At 43.5% G+C, this 20733-nt stretch overlaps 1 protein-coding gene across 1 annotated transcript in view; it reads left to right on the forward strand.

Annotated features, from left to right (window-relative positions):
* Window positions 1–20733, forward strand: part of LOC141271464 (uncharacterized) — a 163857-nt gene that overhangs the window by 135826 nt on the left and 7298 nt on the right. Inside the window, exons 24-27 of the mRNA XM_073681535.1 lie at window positions 6705–6839; window positions 6969–7148; window positions 7231–7354; window positions 7438–7535. Coding sequence (XP_073537636.1) covers window positions 6705–6839; window positions 6969–7148; window positions 7231–7354; window positions 7438–7535 — 537 coding nt within the window. The remainder of the gene's footprint in view (window positions 1–6704; window positions 6840–6968; window positions 7149–7230; window positions 7355–7437; window positions 7536–20733) is intronic.

The following is a 20733-nucleotide window of genomic DNA, read 5'->3' on the forward strand; positions in this document are numbered from 1 at the left end:
GCCAATAACAGCTGATCGGCGGTGGTGCCACGTGCTGGACCCCGGCCGATCATACATTGATGCTCTATCCAACGGATAGGGCATCAATATAAAAGTAGTGGACAACCCCTTTAACTTTCACACTGTCTAAATGCCTGCAATGTTACTGGCAAACTTCAACTTTCACCTACATTCTAGACAGTGACATCTTGTGGCCGTTTTTTAATACTGCAGCCCACAAAGAAACATAACAGGAACAAAACATTATTCACATTCTATACCACAGCAGCATTGAGGTCTTCAGTGGCAACATGGCAGCTGGTCATCTCCTTAGACACAGGGTCCTGACAGCGCTCACTAGAGGTCTTCTTCACTACTGTGTAATCCTGGTTATGGAGAAACACATTAATAAATCTCACTACAGACATTTCCAGAGTCCTCACCTCTCCAGTTCTGTCCATCTGTTATTCCCATAGATAAGAATGATGTAATGTGACGTCATCAGAATCTCTCACCTCTCCAGTAAGCCGGAAGAGGATCTCTAGGGTGAGGTGTAATATCCTCTCCGCCATCTTATCCTTGTCCCTCCCCATCATTGTGTCCAATAAATGGCAGCATCGCAATGCTACCTCCCTCTGGTGTTGTAACACAGACCCTCTGGCCAATAGTAAAATTAGTCTGCATTGCCGAAGGAAGAGGGGAAGCATAAGGAGTCCTTACAGCCCAGTTGACAATATAAATGGATTCCTCTGCATGACTGAGCTGATTGCAAAGGTCAGTTGCTTTACCAAGTAAATTGACATAGACCTCATGGAGCACATGCAGATACTGCCTCCCTGTTTTCTGTACAGGTAGTTATATCAATTACATCAGTTTTTCAGTGGCCCCTCCTCCACTCAAAAGCCTGTGCCAGGAAGAGTTCCCTTCTAATCTCCATTAATAGCTCCTGTCACCCATTGTCTCCCTCTAATCCCCATCAAGATCCCCTGCCAACCAGTGTCTCCTTCTAATCCCCACCAATATCCCCTGACACCCAGTGTGTCCCTCTAATCCCCAACAAGATCCCTTGCCAACCAGTGTCTCTCTCTATTCCCCAACAAGATCCCCTAAAACCACTGTCTCTTTTATTCTCACCAAGATCCCCTGCCACCCAGTGTTTCCCTCAAATCCCAAATCTTCTCCCTTTATGATGTGTGCAGAGTGGATTCGTATGTGTACTACATGTCCAGAATGCAGTCATGTGAGTAAAATGTACAGAGCAGAGCCACATGTGTACGATACATCTAAAGCAGAGCTCAGTAATGGACAGACCGCTGTATCTCATATTCTTAGACTCTCTGGTAACAGCGGCAGTGCCACAGGATTGGAGGATGGCTCATGTGGTACCGATATTTTAGAAAGGTAAGAAGGTGGATCCAGGTAACTACCATCTGGTAAGTCTGACATCAGTAGTCTGCAAAGTTTTTGAGGGCATCATAAGAGATGACCTGCAGAGTTATATTGCAGAGAATAATATAATAAAAGACAACCAGCATGGATTCATGAAAGATAAGTCATGTCTAACCAACACGTTGGGTTTCTATGAGGAGGTAAGTGCAAATCTGGATGTAAGTAATGTGGCTAATGTGATTTATCTGGACTTTGCAAAGACATTTCATACTGTACCTCATAGCAGCCTTATACTGAAGCTACAGAAGGAAGGATTTGGGGGAACTATATGCAGATGGGTAAGGAATGACAGGAAGTAAAGAGTCGTCATAGATGGAACTTTCTCTAAATGGGATATAGTCAGCAGTGGAGACTGCAGGGATCTGTGCTAGGACCGATTCTTTTTAACCTCTTTATTAATGATCTTATGGATGGGATTGACAGTAAAGTGTCAGTCTGCGCTTATGACACCAAACTATGTAGGATATTAAAATCTGATCTTGACTTTACAATATTGCAAAACAATCTGGATAAGATGACTGAATGGGCAAACACTTGGCAAATGAGGTTTCATGTAGAGTAATGCAGACTTGGAGTACTGGCAGTCGGCTAGTCTTGTCTTTGGTGACCTTGGAGAACCGCATTATCTCTCTGGTGTCTGCTCAAGCTAAGTGTATTCCCTTTGTTTGTTTCCCTTGTTGTCTTTAGTTTGTAGTGGGGCCTGACTGATTTTGTCAGGGCCTTACTGAAAGGTTGAAAGATGCCTTGGCGGTGTATGAAACCCCGGAGTCCTTGGAGGTTGCCATGTCATTGGCTATACATGTTGATAGACGCCTGTGGGATAGGTCTGTGAGACCACCTTCTTCGGAGCCCTCTTTTTGGGGTAATGCCCCTTAGCCAGGGGGAGGTCTGAGGGTGAAATGTGGAGGTGGAAGAACCCATGCAATTAGGGGGTGCCTCTGCATCGTATGTTTCCCCTGAGATCCGCAAAAAGAAGGGCATGTGTTTTTTTGTAGAGAAAAGAAACATTTTATTGGGGCCTGTCCCTCCTTTCCTAAGCAAAATGAAACTCGATTAACCCTTGGTAGTCTGGAGTTGGATAATCAGGGGGTGTGTTTGTCGTAAACCTGCAGTTCTCTGTTTGTCTTGACAGCAGAGGTGGTGCTGGAGAGCAGGACTGAGAACATTTCTATATTTGTAGATAGTGGAGCTGGAGTCAGCATGGTTACTGCTGAGTTTGTGAGAACTCATGGGCTTTCTTGCTGTACTTTAGCTAAGCCCATTCCTATTTTTGCCATCAACTCAGCGCCACTTGCACAGAAAGCTCTGACTCAGGTTGTACATAATGTAAGACTGAGGATGGAGTCTGTTCATCGTGAGATATTTCCTTGTTATGTCCTGGACAGCCTACCCACTCCAATTGTACTTGGTCTACCCTGGTTTATGAAACATAATCCGATTGTGGATTGGCAATCCAGAGAAATTATTGAATGGGGAGATTACTGCCATGAGAACTGTTTAAACATTTCCCTTTCTGCAGTCTCTACAAAGACCTTACCTGCGGTTTTGAGGACGTTTTTCCTGAGAAGGGGTGTCGGGATTTGCCTCCTCATCGTGCATATGACTGTCCTATTAACCTGACCCCCGGAGCTAAACTACCAAAGTCTAGACTGTATAATCTTTCTGGCCCTGAAAGACAAGCCATGAAGGATTTAATTGCAGAAAGTCTAGAGACGGGACTTATGAGACCCTCATCTTCGCCCATGGCAACAGGGTTCTTCTTCGTGAAAAAGAAAGATCTCCATCCCTGTTTAGATTTCCGGGAACTGAATCAAATTACCATCCGAGATCCATACCCTCTTCCTCTGATTCCAAATTTGTTCAGCCAGTTTGTGGGAGCTAAAGTATTCTCCAAGTTGGATTTAAGGGGAGTCTACAATCTGGTTAGTTTCAAAGAAGCGGATGAATGGAAAACCGCGTTCAATACCCCTGAGGGGCATTTCGAGAGTCTGGTTATGCCTTTCAGTCTGACTAATGCACATGCAGTGTTACAGCATTTCATAAATGATATTTTCCTTCATTTGTTGGGCAGGTATGTGGCGGTCTATCTGGATGATATTTTGGTTTACTCACCTGATTTTGAGACACTTCGGGGGCATGTTAAACAGGTGCTTCAGATATTAAAGAATAACAAACTATATGCCAAACTAAAAAAAATGTGTTTTCGCAGTCCAGGAGGTGCAGCTTTTGGGGTATCTGTTGTCATCTTCGGGTTTTCGGATGGATCCGGGGAAGATCCGTGCTCTCCTTGATTGGGACCATCCCAAGAACCTGAAGGTTTTACATAGTTTTCTGGGCTTTACTAATTCTTACCGGAAATTTATCCAAAATTATTCGGTAATTGTGAAACCCCTCAGTGACATGACAAGGAAGGGGTCTGATTTTTCTATATGGTGGAATGTTGCCCTGCAGCCTTTTTCCTCCCTAAAGAGTTGTTTTACCACAGCACCTATACTCAGTCATCCCGATGTTTCTCAATCTTTTATCGTTGAAGTTGATGCGTCGGAGGTGGGGGTTGGGGCTGTGTTGTCTCAGGGTCCGTCCCCTGGTAAATGGCGTCCATGCGCTTTCTTTTCCAAGAAATTATCTTCAGCTGAGAGAAATTATAATGTGGGTAATAGGGAGCTTTTAGCGATTAAATTGGCGTTCAAAGAATGGCGACATTGGTTGGAGGGGGCTGTTCATCATATTACTGTTATCACAGACCATAAGAATCTGTCATATCGTCAATCAGCTAAACATTTCAACCCTAGGCAAGCCAGATGGTCCCTGTTTTTTACTAGGTTTAATTTTGTTGTCACTTTCCATCCAGGAGTCAAAAACGTCAAGGCTGATACTTTGTCCTGAAGCTTCCTTGGTGGAGGTGATCATGAGAACCCTGGCCCGATTTTGCAGTAAAGTAATTAGGAAACATCACAACTCTGTGCTTGCTGGTCATGCAGGTGGTAAGGCAAACTCCATTCTCGTTGTTTTTGGTGGCCAGAGTTGCATAGGGATATGGTTGAACATGTGTCTGCTTGTATTATTTGCGCGCATTCTAAAGTATCGCATACCCGCATACGGTTTCCATCCACAGTTTAGTACTTTTAGTGGGGGAGGGGCTTCGGGAGTTCCTGAGGAGGAACGTTTTGCTTTGTCACTCTCCTCTGTGTGGTGGGGGGTTCTGAGTAATTTGAAGATCATGGGAGACAGGTACAAACGTATGGCTGACAGGAAAAGCTCGCCAGGTCCGGACCTAAGTGTGAATGACATTGTGTGGTTGTCACCAGGAATATCAAGTTGAAGATTCCTTCCTGGAAGCTGGGACCTCAATAGCGTTTCATCTTGAGCTATCTCAGGCCAATGTGTTTCACAGGTCTCTGCTCAAGAAATATGTAGAACCTCTTAAGTCCTCTCCCCTGCTGCCGCCCCCGATCATGGTTGACGGTAATTTGGAATTTCAAATTTTGAGGATTGTAGATTTTCATCTCTAGCGCTGTTCCCTAAAGAACTTGCACTGAAAAGGTTATAATCCAGACGAAAGGATGTGGGTTTCAGCATCAGAGGTGAATACTCCTAGGCTGGTTCGTTTGTTCCACACCTCTTGTCCTGAGAATCCTGGCTCTGATTGTCCGGAGGTCACTCGTAGAAGGGGGGGCACTGTCACGGGTGTGTCAGGTGTTGCAGACAGTCGCTCTGGATCTAGCTGTAGAAGGTCACTGCGCTTGGCATTGCAGACGCCTTTTTGATCCTCTCATCTCTGTAGTATAGTGTTATCCTTCTTCCTTTAGGACCCAGCAGCGACTTCCACCTTCTGCTGCTGATTAACACACCCTTACTTGGTAGTTAAAACCTCTCAGTTTCTCCAGTGATAGTTCTGTGTACCTCTGTGCAGACTTGGAGTGCTGGCAGTCGGTTAGCCTCGTCTTTGGTGCCCTTGGAGGACAGTTGGCATTATCTCTCTTTTGTCTGCTCAAACTACAGTGCCGGCAAAAAAAATCTTTACATTTGTGCAGTAAAAAAAAACTTTACGTGTAAAATCCGCATCATGATTTCACTTCTTAAAAGTGCACACAATGAAGGAGATAATCAAAAACTATATAATAGCAAAACTGGCTTAGTAAAATGTAAATATCAATACTAATTAATTAAAATACTAATTGTAACAAAATATCCGCAATAAAACACTTGAACGTTAAGATTTTGTGGTTTCGTTGAATTTTTAAAGATTTTTTTTGCCGGCACTGTAAGTGTATCCCCTTTGTTTACCTTGTTGTCTTTAGTTTGTAGTGGGACCTGACTAGTGCTCACCCTGTCCCTCTCCTATTTAGGGCCTAGCTCTATATTCACTGCCTCCCGTCCAATCACCAGGTAGCACTGACCTGGATGCTGGACCAGAGACCAGGGAATCCATCCGTTCATCTCTATTTCTAACTGTCCCGGATACAGCGGAGAGTCCTGGATATGGGTCTACACCCTGCAGTTTCAGGCATCTGCTGAATGCCCTTCATTACCAGCGCCCCTCTGACATCTTCTACCGGGGGAGAAAGAACTGGTAAATGGGCATGGATTGGGGTGTGGCCAGGGGCGTTCTGTTCTTCAAAAGTTGAAAGGTATGGCTACTGACATCCCCTATTCTGCCGTCCCGATCTCTGGAGATGTTCCCTGCACTTTATACCTTTATGTCTTCTGTTCTGAATTTTTGGTAGAACAGGCTCCAGAGGTTTCTTACATGGAATTTTTTATGATTTTACATCATACACATGCGGCTCCGATCCGTACATATTGTACATACACGCCTCTGCTACATACACACCATACACACACGCCTCTGCTCCATCCACCCTGTAAACCCCTCCTGACCCCACACATAAACTTCTCCTCATCCAGCACCATGACAACCAGCACAGCAGAGTCCTGCATCCACTGAGGCCCCTGATCATGTGACCCCTGACTCCTCCCCTCCTGTGACCTCATCACAGGTCCTGTGCGCACAGAACAGCCATATATCCAGTGTGCGGCTCTGCAGGTGGAGGTATGTGGAGATTCCCCATTACTATTAACCCCCTCAGTGCTGAGCCTGTGATAAATCCCTGTATGTGACTATAATGTGATTGTGTGTTATACCGGGGGCAGGACGGGGCCATGACTGGATGTAGTGATCATGTGAAGCCGGTAACAGTTCCGGAGATTTCTTACATGGGATCTTTATGATGTTACATCGTCATCTTCTCCCCATTCAGGTCCCTACAATATCGGATCCTCTCAGTGGAGATCTTCTATATAAGAGAATTTTCCTGATTGACCCATCAAGGATGGATAGGGACAGGGACAAGATGGCGGAGAGGATATTACACCTCACCCTAGAGATCCTCTTCCGGCTTACTGGAGAGGTGAGAGATTCTGATGACGTCACATTACATCATTCTTATCTATGGGAATAACAGATGGACAGAACTGGAGAGGTGAGGACTCTGGAAATGTCTGTAGTGAGATTTATTAATGTGTCTCTCCATAACCAGGATTACACAGTAGTGAAGAAGACCTCTAGTGAGCGCTGTCAGGACCCTGTGTCTGAGGGATGGGGAAGACCCCTGAGCCCAATCACGGGGCCTCCACCTCACCCCCTGATACATGAGGACATCAATGACCAGAAGATCCTAGAACTCACCTACAAGATGATTGAGCTGCTGACTGGAGAGGTGACACTGCTGGGAATGCTGGGACATTATACAGTAACACTATGAAGGGATTGGGGGATGACGGTATCATTGTATGTGTCAGGTTCCTATAAGGTGTCAGGATTTCACCATCTATTTCTCCATGGAGGAGTGGGAGTATTTAGAAGGACACAAAGATCTGTACAAGAACGTCATGATTGAGGATCCCCAGCCCCTCACATCACCAGGTAATGGACAGGACTAAATACACATGGCCTATAATTATCTGTATGTAATGCATGAATTCAGTCCCTGTATGTGTTTCTTCCAGTTCTATCCTGTACGAGGACAACACCAGAGAGATGTCCCCGTCCTCTTCTTCCACAGGACTGCACAGAAGAAGATCCCAATGTTCCTCAAGATCATCAGGTAGTTGTCATGAAACCTATGATGTGCAGAAGGCTGTGAAGGTCTTCAGTGTTCAATTTTATCCCCTAGTCTATAATAAATTGGCCATTTAGTGTATAATACATCTGTATAGAAATTAGACCACTGACCCCGGAGTTCAGCATAAAATTAAGTGATCAGTTTTCTGTGCATAAGTTTTAATGTGAATCCACATTTTAGTTTCTTGGTTGAAGTATTTCTTAAGTCCATCGAGTCTAACCTATAGCCTAACATTTTGATCCAGAAAAGGCAAAAACTTCATGGGGCAGACATTAATGGCTCCATATTAAGGGAAAAATTCCATCCCGATTACATACGGAAATCTGGCTAGTTCCCTGGATGAATGCCCCATCACAGAATCTGGTGCCCATAACCTGAAATATTATATTTATCAAGAAAGGCGTCCAGACCCTTCATGAATTTAGTAGTGAATCAACCATTAGAACATCATGCGGCAGAGAGTTCCATAGTCTCACTGCTCTTACTGTAAAGAATCTGCATCTGTGATTATGATTAAACCTTTTCCTCTAGACATAGAGGATGCCACTCTGTCCCTGTCGCAGGCCTAAGTGTAAAAAGATCATCAGAAAGATCTCTGTACTGTCCTTTCATATATTTGTACATTGTAATAAGATCGCTCCTAAGCTTTTGTTTTTCCAAACTGAATAACGGCAAGTTTAATAACCTGTCATGGTATTGCAGTCCACCCATTCCCTTAATAACCTTTGTTGCTCTGCTTTGCACCTGCTGTACTTTAGCTATATCCTTCTGACCAAAATTGTACACAGTATTCTAAGTGTGGCCGCACTAGTGACTTGTATAGAGACAAAACTATGTTCTCAATATGAGCCTCTTTTAAAGGGAATCTGTCACCCCCTGGGACGTATATAACCTATTAATATGGGCATACAGGTGATAGAAATGTTAAACTAGTCCTACATGTATGCCTCATATTAATGGTCTTGTTGTTATGAAATCGTATTTTATATCTTTATGCTAATGATTCCTTCCAGGCCCTGGGGCGTAGGGGGCCTGGAAGGAATCCACACCTCCTCTCTTCATTATAATGCCACCCACTCCCCTGCATGTCACAGTATTGTGTGACTTGCAGTTGTGGCACTGGAATCTAGCACCTGCACCCTGGACTCCCTTCACAATCCATACCTCTTCCTGTCTTCTATGGGAGGAAGTTGTAGTGACTCCCCTGCGCAGAAGATCATGGGTTTGTCTACTTTAGTGATTTTGAGGTGGCGCCGTACTTCCTGCTGAGTTAAGCAGGTGACATTTAATGGAGATTTCTGGTATCCCTGATCATGTTGTCTCTCATGGGATTTTCTTGTATAAATACTGAAGAGAAAAAGGAGTTTAGCAGATTGGTCTTTCCCTCACCTCTTCCACTATTTCACCCAGACTATTTTTGAGGGGACCAATACTATCATTTTTCAGTTTCTTACTATTTACATAGTTGAAGAATATTTTTGGATTATTTTTACTTTCTTTGGCAATGAGTCTCTCAGTCTCATTCTTTGCTGCCTTGATTTGATGTTTACACAATTTTTTTTCTATAATTATTTAAAGAATTGTCCACTACTTTATATGAACCCCCAATGTATCTTCCAGGGGCCAGAAGTGTTTTTGTAAATACCTAGCGATGCCTTTTCTGCCTCTGAGCGGCGCTATCGCTGGCTGCTCAGAGGCATCACGTGACCCGTCCCTGATGTCACGTCAAGTGAGGCGTGACATCAGTGACGTGCTCCCCACGGTGGATGCTGGGTTGTGGGCGGGGTTACCCCATGCGTCACACCCAGCATCTACTGCGCGCTTTCCCAGTGAATGAGGAGAGGGAGAGCGCTTGATGGATGCCGGGTGTGACGTGCTAGTTAACCCCGCCCACAGCCCAGCATCCACCGTGGAACGCAGAAGTGAGTACCCCCTGCTGCAGCCGGAACTTGACGTTGCATCAGCGGATGTCAGAGCCGGCTGCAGCCGGGGGTCACGTGAGGCCTGTGAGCGGCCAGTGATAGCGCCGCTCAGAGGCAAAAAAGGCACCACAAGGTATTTAGAGAAACACTTATGGGCACTGGGGGAATACATTAGGGGATCATATAAAGTAGTGGACAACCCCTTTAATGCCTCGCCACTCCTCTCTTGCTTTAGTTCTCTAAACGCTTTCTTTTTGGCATTTATTGCTCCCCTTACAGCTCTATTTAGCCACAGTGGTTTCCTCCTATTTGTAGCTTGTTTATTCCCATAGGGTATATGTTATGTACAGATCCTATTCAGGATCCTTATAAATTTTAGAATTTAAAAATCAAGTTTAAAAGAGATGCTGTTTGGTCATTATTACTAGACTAGCCTGCAGCAGTATTTTGAAAACCGTAACAGTGTGGCGAGTGTATGGAGGATGTTAGGCTCAAAAATAAACATCCAATGAAATGGGATCTTTTTGACATAAACAACTCGTCAATGAAAGGAGTCCTAGGAGGATGTAAAAATCACTCTGAGAACCAGCAGTGCACATGCAAATTGCAGCCAAATACAAATCTGTCCAAATGCACAACTGACTCGATCAGGGGCCTCAGTGTCTGCAGTCATGGCGACTTGATGGATGAACGCTCTGTAGGAAGAGCAATCTTGTGCACGCCTAGATAGGTCCACCAGGGTCTTCTTCGCTTTTATCTTTATTGTATCAAGCCATCGGGTTGCTGGTCTTCCTCTTCGCTTTGTTCCTTCTCTTCTTCCGACCATGATGTCCTTCTCCAGTGATTTCTTTCTTCGTATGATGTGTCCAAAGTAGACAAGTCTTAACTTGTGATCCTTGCTTCGAGTGACATGTCTGGCTTGATTTCTTCCAAAATTGATTTGTTTGTTCTTCTTGTCATCCATGGTATTAATAATATCCTTCTCCAGCTCCACATTTTGAAGGCGTTGATTCTTCATCTGTCTTGTTTCTTTATCGTCCAGGTTTCGCATCCATATGTTACTACTATGTAGCAAACTATGTATGAGCCATGTCTTCGTCACCAGTGAAATGTTCCTCAATTTGAAGACCTGGTCCAGTGACTTTGTTGTTGATTTGCTCATACATATTCTCCTATTGACTTCCGTTGAAGTCCTTTACAAATTCCAGTTTGTCGTTGTCCATCTCAAATGTCGTACCTGGCAGTAGTCAATATCTTTGTCTTCCTTGTAATAAGTAGGAGTCCCATGTTTGAGATTTCCATTGTGACACTCTGTAATAAGTAAAGACTAATATTACTGAAGAAGCCAGAAAGAAAATAAATAAAAGGCAGACATTTCTTCTGCTAACCATGGCCCCTGCAGCCATGGTTAACAGAAGAAACCCTAAAGATCATCAAAGAAAGACAAATGGCAAAAGGTAACAAGCAGGATGAAGACCACATCAGTAAAAGACTAAAGAGAACCAATCGAGCAGACAAAAAACTTTATTGCCAAAAGATATGTACAGAGATAGAAAGCAAACATCTGAAGGGCAAAACGTGGAAGGCATACCAAAGGATCAAAGAGATATGACGAAAGTTTCAACCAAGAGTGGGAATGTTGAAAGACCCCAACAGGAACAAACTAACAAAGCCTGAACAGATCAAGGAAAGATGGAAAAAATACATGGAGCACCTCTACAAGAGCAACTCGGTGATATGGGAAGAAACAAACACTGGAAATTATAGCGAACTGAACATATTGAAAGACTGTCGTTGCTGTGATAGAGCTTCTATCAAAAAACAAAGCGCCTGGATGTGACAATATTCCTATAGAGCTAATAAAGTTTTCTGAAGCAGCAGTTGATGTCATCACACACCTGACCCAAAGACTAGACATGATCCATGTTTATTCCTATTCCGAAGAAAGGAGGTGCTACCCACTGTTGAAATTATTTGCTCTCATACCTCATGCCAGCAAAACACTACTGAATGTCCTACAAAGACAGTTACTGCCTTACTTTGATAAAATGCTGCCAGAGGAACAAGCAGGATTCAGAAAAGGCAGAGGAACAAGAGGTGTGATCGCTAACATTAGATGGATAATGGAAAAGGTTAAAGAATACAACAAGGAGATCTATTTCTGCTTCATCAAATACAGCAAAGCCTTTGACTGTGTTGTTCACCAGAAACTTTGAAGGATATGGGTGTGCTGAACCATCTTTCCAGGCTCATTAGGAGGAACCTTTGCATCGAACAAGAAGCAACAGCCCAAACGGAACAAGGCGGCACAGCATGGTTCAAAGTGCAGTGAGGCGTCAGAAAAGGCATCCTGTCATAATTTCTCTTCAATTTATATGCAGAAACTATTTTCCGGAAGGCTGGACTTGCCGGAAAAGAAGGAATCTAAATTGCTGAACAAATCATCAACAATCTTAAATACGCAGATGATACAACATTCATAGCAGAAGCGTAGATGGAATGAAGGACTTTTATTATGGAGTGTCAAGATGGAAAGCCCGAACGTGGGACTTCTACTCAATACAAAGAAGACAAAGATATTGACTACTGTCAGGTACGATGGGGCACATATCAGACTGCGACAAATTTTAAGTTGTAAAGGAGTTCAACGAAATTCAATAGGAGAATAGCTATGGGCATATCAATAATTAAGTCAATCACTGTACAATGTCTTCAAATTGAGGAACATTTCACTGGCGATGAAGACACAAGTCGTACGTAGTTTGGTCTTTTCTGTTTTAACATACGGATATGAAACTTGGATGATAAAGAAACAAGACAGAAGAAGAATCCAAGCCTTCAAAATGTGTTGCTGGAGAAGGATGTTATCAATACCATGGATAACAAGAATAACAAACAAATCAATTTTGAAACAAACCAACCTAGACATGTCCTTCAAAGTCAAAGCAAGTATCACTAAGTTACAACTTGCCTAATTTGGACACATCATACAAAGACAGCAATCACTGGAGAAGGACATCATGGTCCGAAGAATAGAAGGAACAAAGCAAAGAGGAAGACCAGCAACCCGATGGCTTTATACTATCAAGATAATGGCGGAGAAGACCCTGGTGGACCTATCTAGGCAAGTTCAATATTCCAACAGATCGTTCATCTGTCAAGTTGCCATGACTCAAGATTGAGCTGAAGGCTGTTAATTATAAAAGGTATTGTTGGTATAAACTGTTAAGGCGGTGGCATATATATCACTTTGATTGCATCCAAAATGAAGTTAGCAAAACTACATTTTTTTTAAAGTCTGGAATGCAAAAATCCAATGAATACAATCAAAGGCTAAAGTTATACAGTCCTGCCACATGGTAAGTCCTGTTCTTTTGTCACAATGATGAAGACAAAGAAGCTGTCTGAGGACATCAGAATTGGTATTATTAGCAAACACAAGACTTCCAAAGGGTAGAAGGCCATCTCCAAAGACATTGGTATCCCAGTTTCAACAGTGCGCAATGTTATTAAGAAGTTTCCAAGCACTGAACCATCAAGAACCTCCCTGGACATGGGGGAAAGAGGAAAATTGACAAGAGATGTCTTTGAAGGTTGGTGCGAATGGTGGAAAAAACACCACGTCAAACATCCAAAGACCTGAAGGCCAACCTGGAACAGTCTTGGGTCATGGTTTTAACAAGTACCGTATGCCACTTACTAAACCAAGCAGTGCTTTATGGGCGAAGGCCAAGGAAGAAACCATTGCTGAAGAAAAGACATAAAAAGGAACAACTGATCTTTGCCAAAGAGTACCTTGACAAACCACAATCCCTCTGGGAAAATGTTCTGTGGACAGATGAAACACAAATAGAGCTTTTTGACATTGCAAAGCAACAGTTTGTTTACAAAGGGCGCAATGAAACTTATAAGGAAATTAACACCTTACCAACATTTAAGCATGGTGTAGAATCCATAATGCTGTGAGGTTGCTTTGCTGTGTCTGGTACTGAAGGTTTGACTGTATCACAGGAATCATGAAATTAGAGAATTATCAAGAGATTTTAGAGTGAAATATCCTACCCAGTATAAGAAAACTTGGTTTGAGTCAAAGATCATGTGTTTTCCAGCAAGACATGGACCCAAAGCACACATCCAGTGGAATGGTTGAAAAAATAAAAATGGACCGTTTTAAAATGGCCAGCAATGAGTCCTGATCTCAATCCCATTTAAGATCTTTGGGGTGAGTTTAAATCTGCCATTGGGAGAAAGAACCCTGCAAACATTCAAGAGCTTGAGCAAACTGCAAACGGAGAATGGGAGAAAATTCCAGCTGAGAAGTGGCAGAAGCTTATAGATGGCTACAAGAAACGTTTGGAGGCTGTCAGCAATGCCAAAGGATGTGCAACCAAGTATTAATTAGGGGTGCCTTTATTGCTGCACATGCTGTTTATTCTGTTTATTCTTTGAAATAAATTTGGCCATTTATAACCATTGATTCATTATCGGCTTCTGTACTTGTACGTTCACTTTTTCTACCCTTTCTCACCATTGTGGTTTTGTTTAATTTAAGACAAGGGTCCTTGTAGGGACATTAGGGATACCGACGTTGAGCGGGGGCGCCACAAAGTACAAATTAGGGTGCCAACCTCCGCTGTCAGGTAGGGACAGGATTTAGGGACATAACAGGGACAGCTTTAATTTGTATTCCCTCCCGGTCGGTGTATCACCTGATTCTATATGTCCTATCATTTAGAGTATCATTGTTGTTTGTCTATGGACTTTCGGGTCCTTTTTAGAGATTATTAATAAAAGGTATTTTTTAGGGGGGCTGTGTGTCTTCTGGTTGTCTCTATTTATTAGGCCCCTCATGCGATATTCTGTTTAGGTGTCTAATTAACATATCAAACTCACCTTCACACCCAGTCACTGTCAGACCATGTGAAACTCTATGGTTTCCTATGAATGGTGCCAGGATAGTTTCATAGTTTACAAAGTTTTCTTACAGGCCCTCCAAGCTAGTATGGTGCTCCAGATAAAGGGGTTATGTTTGATGCATGCCAGGATACTAGACATTTTAATATTTAAAAATGCTTGACGATTAATGAGATTTCAAAATCAAGCATCTACTTGTATGTTAGCAGTGAAAGACCTGTTGCCCCGTCCAATCTATAGCATTTCTCATAATGGCTGCAATATTACGGCCAGCTAAAATTTTGGACTGCTATAGTTTTAATTAAATATGGCTACTTTAGTTGCCCTTTCAAATAAGCGTTATGAAGGATTTATAGAGTCTCAGCTTGTCAAATTTTATTAATTTATATACAGTGGGTACGGAAAGTATTCAGACCCCTTTAAATTTTTCACTCTTTGTTTCATTGCCGCCATTTGGTAAATTCTCAAAAGTTCATTTTTTTTTCATTAAAGTACACTCTGCACCCCATCTTGACTGAAAACAAAACAGAAATGTAGGAATTTTTGCAAATTTAATAAAAAGAAAAACTGAAATATCACATGTTCATAAGTATTCAGACGCTTTGCTCAGACACTCATATTTAAGTCACATGCTGTCCATTTCCTTGTGATTCTCCTTGAGATGGTTCTGCTCCTTCATTGGAGTCCAGCTGTGTTTAATTAAACTGATAGGACTTGATTTGGAAAGGCACACACCTGTCTATATAAGACCTCACAGCTCACAGTGCATATCAGACCAAATGAGAATCATGAGCTCAAAGGAACTGCCCAAGGAGCTCAGAGACAGAATTGTGGCAAGGCACATATCTGGCCAAGGTTACAAAAGAATTTCTGCATTACTCAAGGCTCTTAAGAGCACAGTGGCCTCCATAATCCTTAAATGGAAGAAGTTTGGGACCACCAGAAGTCTTCCTAGACCTGGCCATCCAGCCAAACTGAGCAATCATGGGAGAAGAGCCTTGTTGAAAGAGGTAAAGAAGAATCCCAAGATCACTGTGGTTGAGCTCCAGAGATGCAATAGGGAGATGGGAGAAATTTCCACAAAGTCAACTATTACTGCAGCCCTTCACCACTTGGGCCTTTATGGCAGAGTGGTCCGACAGAAGCCTCTCCTCAGTGCAAGACATATGAAAGCCCGCATAGAGTTAGTTCAAAAACACATGAAGGACTCCCGGACTATGAGAAATAAGATTCTCTGGTCTGATGAGATGAAGATAGAACTTTTTTGGTGATAATTCTAAGCAGTATGTGTGCATAAAACCAGGCACTGGTCATCACCTGCCCAATAGAATCCCAACAGTGAAACATGGTGGTGGCAGCATCATGCTATGGGGGTGTTTTTCAGCTGCAGAGACAGGACAACTGAATGCAATTGAAGGAAACATGAATGCTTCTAAGTACAGAGATATCCTGGATGAAAACCTCTTCCAGAGTGCTCTGGACCTCAGACTTGGCCGAAGGTTCACCTTCCAACAAGACAATGACCCTAAGCACACAGCTAAAATAACAAAGGAGTGGCTTCAGAACAAATCTGTGACCATTCTTGACTGGCCCAGCCAGAGCCCTGACCTAAACCCAATTGAGCATTTCTGGAGAGACCTGAAAATGGCTGTTCACCATCCAACTTGACGGAACTGGAGAGGATCTGCAAGGAAGAATGGCAGAGGATCTCCAAATCCACGTGTGAAAAACTTGTTGCATCATTCCCAAGAAGACTCATGGCAGTACTAGCTCAAAAGGGTGCTTCTACTCAATACTGAGCAAAGGGTCTGAATACTTATGACCATGTGATATTTCAGTTTTTCTTTTTTAATACATTTGCAAAAATTTCTACATTTCTGTTTTATTCAGTCAAGATGGGGTGCAGAGTGTACTTTAATGAGAAAAAAAATGAACTTTTGAGAATTTACCAAATGGCTGCAACGAAACAACGAGGGAAAAATTTAAAGGGGTCTGAATACTTTCCATACCCACCTTAGGTTAGTTTTGGGAAACAAATTGGGGTGATCATTTAAGGTTCCCAAGAATGAATCTCCTGCATAAACTTAGAGAAAATCAAATAAAATGTTTCTTTATAGAATAAATGAGGGTTTGCCATCAGCCTGACTCCCAAGTATGTAATTGCATCTGTTTCCAATTAAGTGGAAACCTCCTCCCTACCCTACCCAATCATTTGTAATTTGCCTAATACTTGCAAAGGCTTGAGATTTTGATCAATGAAGTTTGAAACGTGATATAGGGCCAAATTTATCAAATGCTGACATAATGTCGGACATGGTTACTCTAGGATTGGATACAAAAAGGTGGATATGATCCGCAAAAGCTAAAGTCTTCAAAACAGTTCTCTATAGATATGCCTTTAAAAGAACGGGTCTAAAGCTAGATTGAAGTAAAGGGGGAGAGCGGAAATCTCTGTCTTATTCTTTGATAAAGAGTAAATGTGATTGTTTTCCTTAATCCACAAGGAGGAGGATGTGGGCTAGAATAGATGGTACACAAAATGTTAATACAGGGAATGCCAAAAAGACAATATTTTAGTGTGACCAGGAAATTCTATCAAATGTCTTTATATATTTTTGTACCGTGTTAGCTGTTATGCACACGCCCGGGCTAAGCGGCGTGTGCGTGTGATTGGTAGTGATTCCACTGGACCGTGCCGGAGAGTGAATGCCTGGAGGGGCGTAACTAGGTATTCACCCGATCCGACCAGGGTCGCACGACGGCATACGACGCCAGTGCACCAAGGAGGAACCGAGCAGAGGGACCAGGTGCTACTCCAGGACAGACCCCGGACACGGCTGTTGACCCACACAGGGGAATACAGGAACAGACTGGTAGGCTGGCACACTGACTGGTGGGTATAGGCAGGCACGACTGGTATGCAGGCAGGCGGGTAAGCAGGCAGGGGGGTATAGGCAAGCACAGCAAGAGTGCAGACAGGGAGGCACTAGCAGGTAGGAACACAGGCGGGATAGGACCCAGTACACACCGGGACTCAGGAACAATACAGGCAGAAGGGTACAGGCAGGGCGGGACAGGACTGCCGGAGCAGCGGGCAGAAGCAGGGCAGGACAGGACTGCCGGAGCAGCGGGCAGAAGCAGGGCAGGACAGGACTGCCGGAGCAGCGGGCAGAAGCAGGGCAGGACAGGACTGCCGGAGCAGCGGGCAGAAGCAGGGCAGGACAGGACTCTGTTCACACGGAACAGACAGGAAGGGAAAGACAGAGCCAGACACCCACAGGGTACTTGCAGTGAAGTAGCGAGTGGACCTCAAACTCACAAACAGGAGTACAGAGACAACAGGCAGGAGTTAGGTACGAGTTCAGACTCTGCAGAAAAAGGAAGGGAACGGACATAGAGGAAAAACAGGTAAAGGATAGGAGAGAGTTCAGACTGGAACTGAGTGTACGGAGGAGACCGACACTGCAGCGGGATACAGGAGCGGGTCTGGGAATACTGCCCCCAGAGAGGCGGGACGAACAGGCAAGGAGCGTGTTCAGACAGGACAGACAAGATACAGGAGCGGGTCTAGGTAATCGGCCCCTAGAAGGCGGGAGGAACAGGCTAGGAGCGTGTTCAGACAGGACAGACAAGATACACAGAAAGGACTCAGTTCAGACACGGGAACTAATACCGCAAAGCAGGAGACATACAGGACTTAGTTCAGACACGGGAACTAATACCGTAAAGCAGGAGACATACAGGACACAGTTCAGACACGGGAGCTGACACCGCAAGGCAGGAGACATACAGGACTTAGTTCAGACACGGGAACTAATACCGTAAAGCAGGAGACATACAGGACACAGTTCAGACACGGGAGCTGACACCGCCAGGCAGGAGACATACAGGACTTAGTTCAGACACGGGAACTAATACCGTAAAGCAGGAGACATACAGGACACAGTTCAGACACGGGAGCTGACACCGCAAGGCAGGAAACATACAGGACTTAGTTCAGACAGGCCTGGAAACAAGCCTCCAGGAAAGGCGGACAGGGAAACAAAGACGGGACCTGGCACCTTCAGAGTGCAAGCACACACTGAAAGAAACACATATGCTCAGGCCGGGATAGAAGGGAGCTGCTGAGCTATATACCAAGAGACAGACAGCGATAGGCTGAGGACGCACAAGGGGTGTGACCCACAGCAGGTACAAAAGGCAGGAAGTGATCGGGCGCCGCCCTTAAGCAGCAGAAACAGACACAGACACAAACAAGACAGCATGGAGGGAAGCCAGAGAGACATTCTGGACAGGAGATCAAGTGCGCGCTCCTGCACAGTGGGAGATGGACCACTATGCAAGGACGCCGCCAGGTATGTTACATTAGCCAATTAATAATGGCTACTTTATGGCTGCTTAACGTTACCTGTCTCATCTATTGCATTATTTCTGGGTCCTAATGTGTATAAATATGTGACTCTTCAGATTTTGGATTATACTAGCCTGATGAAGAGGCCTGAGTAGCCTCAAAAGCTTGCAACCTGTTACCATCTTTTCAGTTAGCCATTAAAAGGTATCAACCACTGATATTTTTCTATCTACTGGCTAACACGGTACAAAAATATATATATTTTTTCCCTGTATCAAAATGGAGGATACCAGAATGTACCACATCTTCATGGAACTTAAGCCATTTCTGAAGAAACGTGCACAATTGGACAGCGACATTTTTTTCTTATCTAAATGCAAAAAGGAGAATCTAATTTCGAAAGGACTCTGGATTACAAACCCAATTCTTCATACCTACAATGCTCATTATGCACACAACCTTTGTCACAGGACTTCTGAGAGACTAAGGAACCACATTTTGCATGCCTTCTACAGCATCAAGAGTAAAGTCCAAGGGCAATTTGAAATGCTGAGGAAAATACTTACAGAAAACACATAGCAAAAATTACAGCAATACTACAACAAACTACGGACCCTTCTGATTCATAACAAGGAAAAGAAGCTATACAGATTGCGCCTAAATTTAGGACGCTATACAAACCTATACAAAACAAAGCCAAAACCTGACAACTTGGACAACCAGTCCATTCCAGACACAGACGCCTCTAACTGTGTCATCAATCTCTCAGATTATACACCCAACAAAGCAGAGCTGACCGTGCTTTCTAGAGGACTCTCATTTTGTCCTACTAAGGCCCTAGATAAAACTGAACTCTGCAGTCATATGAAAAATTATTTCAAGAGACTTCGCCTGAGGGAATACTTCAATGCTACAGAAGATTCAGAACTGACCCGAACTGAAGGAAAAGGGATCTTGACAACCAAGAAGAGGTCAGATTGGACACCTCCACCTGGGCGCAACCCTCATTTGGATACATATATAGACTCTTTCAGACATATGATAAAATCCTCCTTCATAGACACAAACAGGAGACAAGCATCCAACATCAGTGCCCAGGAGAGAAAGGCCATACAATCTTTGAAAACCAACAAAGAAATCATCATCAAACCTGCTGACAAGGGTGGTGCAATAGTGATGATGAACACATCAGACTATATGAAGGAAGCGAACAGACAACTGATGGACACATGCTACTACAAAAAACTGGAGTCTGATCCTACACAGGACTATTACAAGGAACTAAACAAATTGGTATCTTGTCTGCCTGATTAATCCATAAGAGCCAATGACCTGTTACCAGAGAGTCCAATAATAGGGACATTCTATATGCTCCCCAAAATCCACAAATCTGGTAATCCAGGAAGACCAATTATCTCATGTGTGGGCACCCTTACTGAGCAAGTTTCTGGATGTGTAGAGGGTGTTCTTAAACCCCTGGTAAAGAATACCCCCAGCTACATTCAGGACACGACGGACCTACTGAATAAACTATCAGCAGTAGGTCCTCTACCAGAAGGAGCCATCCTGGCCACCATGGATGTGTAATCTTTGCACTCTAATATCCCACACCAGGATGGATTAAATGCATGAAAAATCTTAATGGAAAATACAGGAATTGCCGATTCTGTGGTGAAATTTACAAAATTCATCCTCACCCACAATTACTTTGAATTTGATAACAACATATATCTACAGGAGACTGGTACAGTGATGGGGAGTTAAAATGGCTCCACAATACGCAAATCTTTTCATGGCCAAACTTGAAAGTGATTTTTTGTCCTCATGTCCCATCTGGCCTCTAACCTACTATCGTTTCATTGACGATATTTTAATCATCTGGGCGGGATCTGAGCAACAGCTGAAGACGTTTCATGAACACTTTAATCGATTTCATCCCACCAACAATCTAACACTCAACTACTTCTGTACTGAAATTAACTTTTAGGACACT

This window comes from Phyllobates terribilis, unplaced genomic scaffold (genome assembly GCF_046119375.1).
Source record: "Phyllobates terribilis strain yellow unplaced genomic scaffold, ASM4611937v1 Scaffold_5__5_contigs__length_657084704, whole genome shotgun sequence".
NCBI lineage: Eukaryota > Metazoa > Chordata > Amphibia > Anura > Dendrobatidae > Phyllobates > Phyllobates terribilis.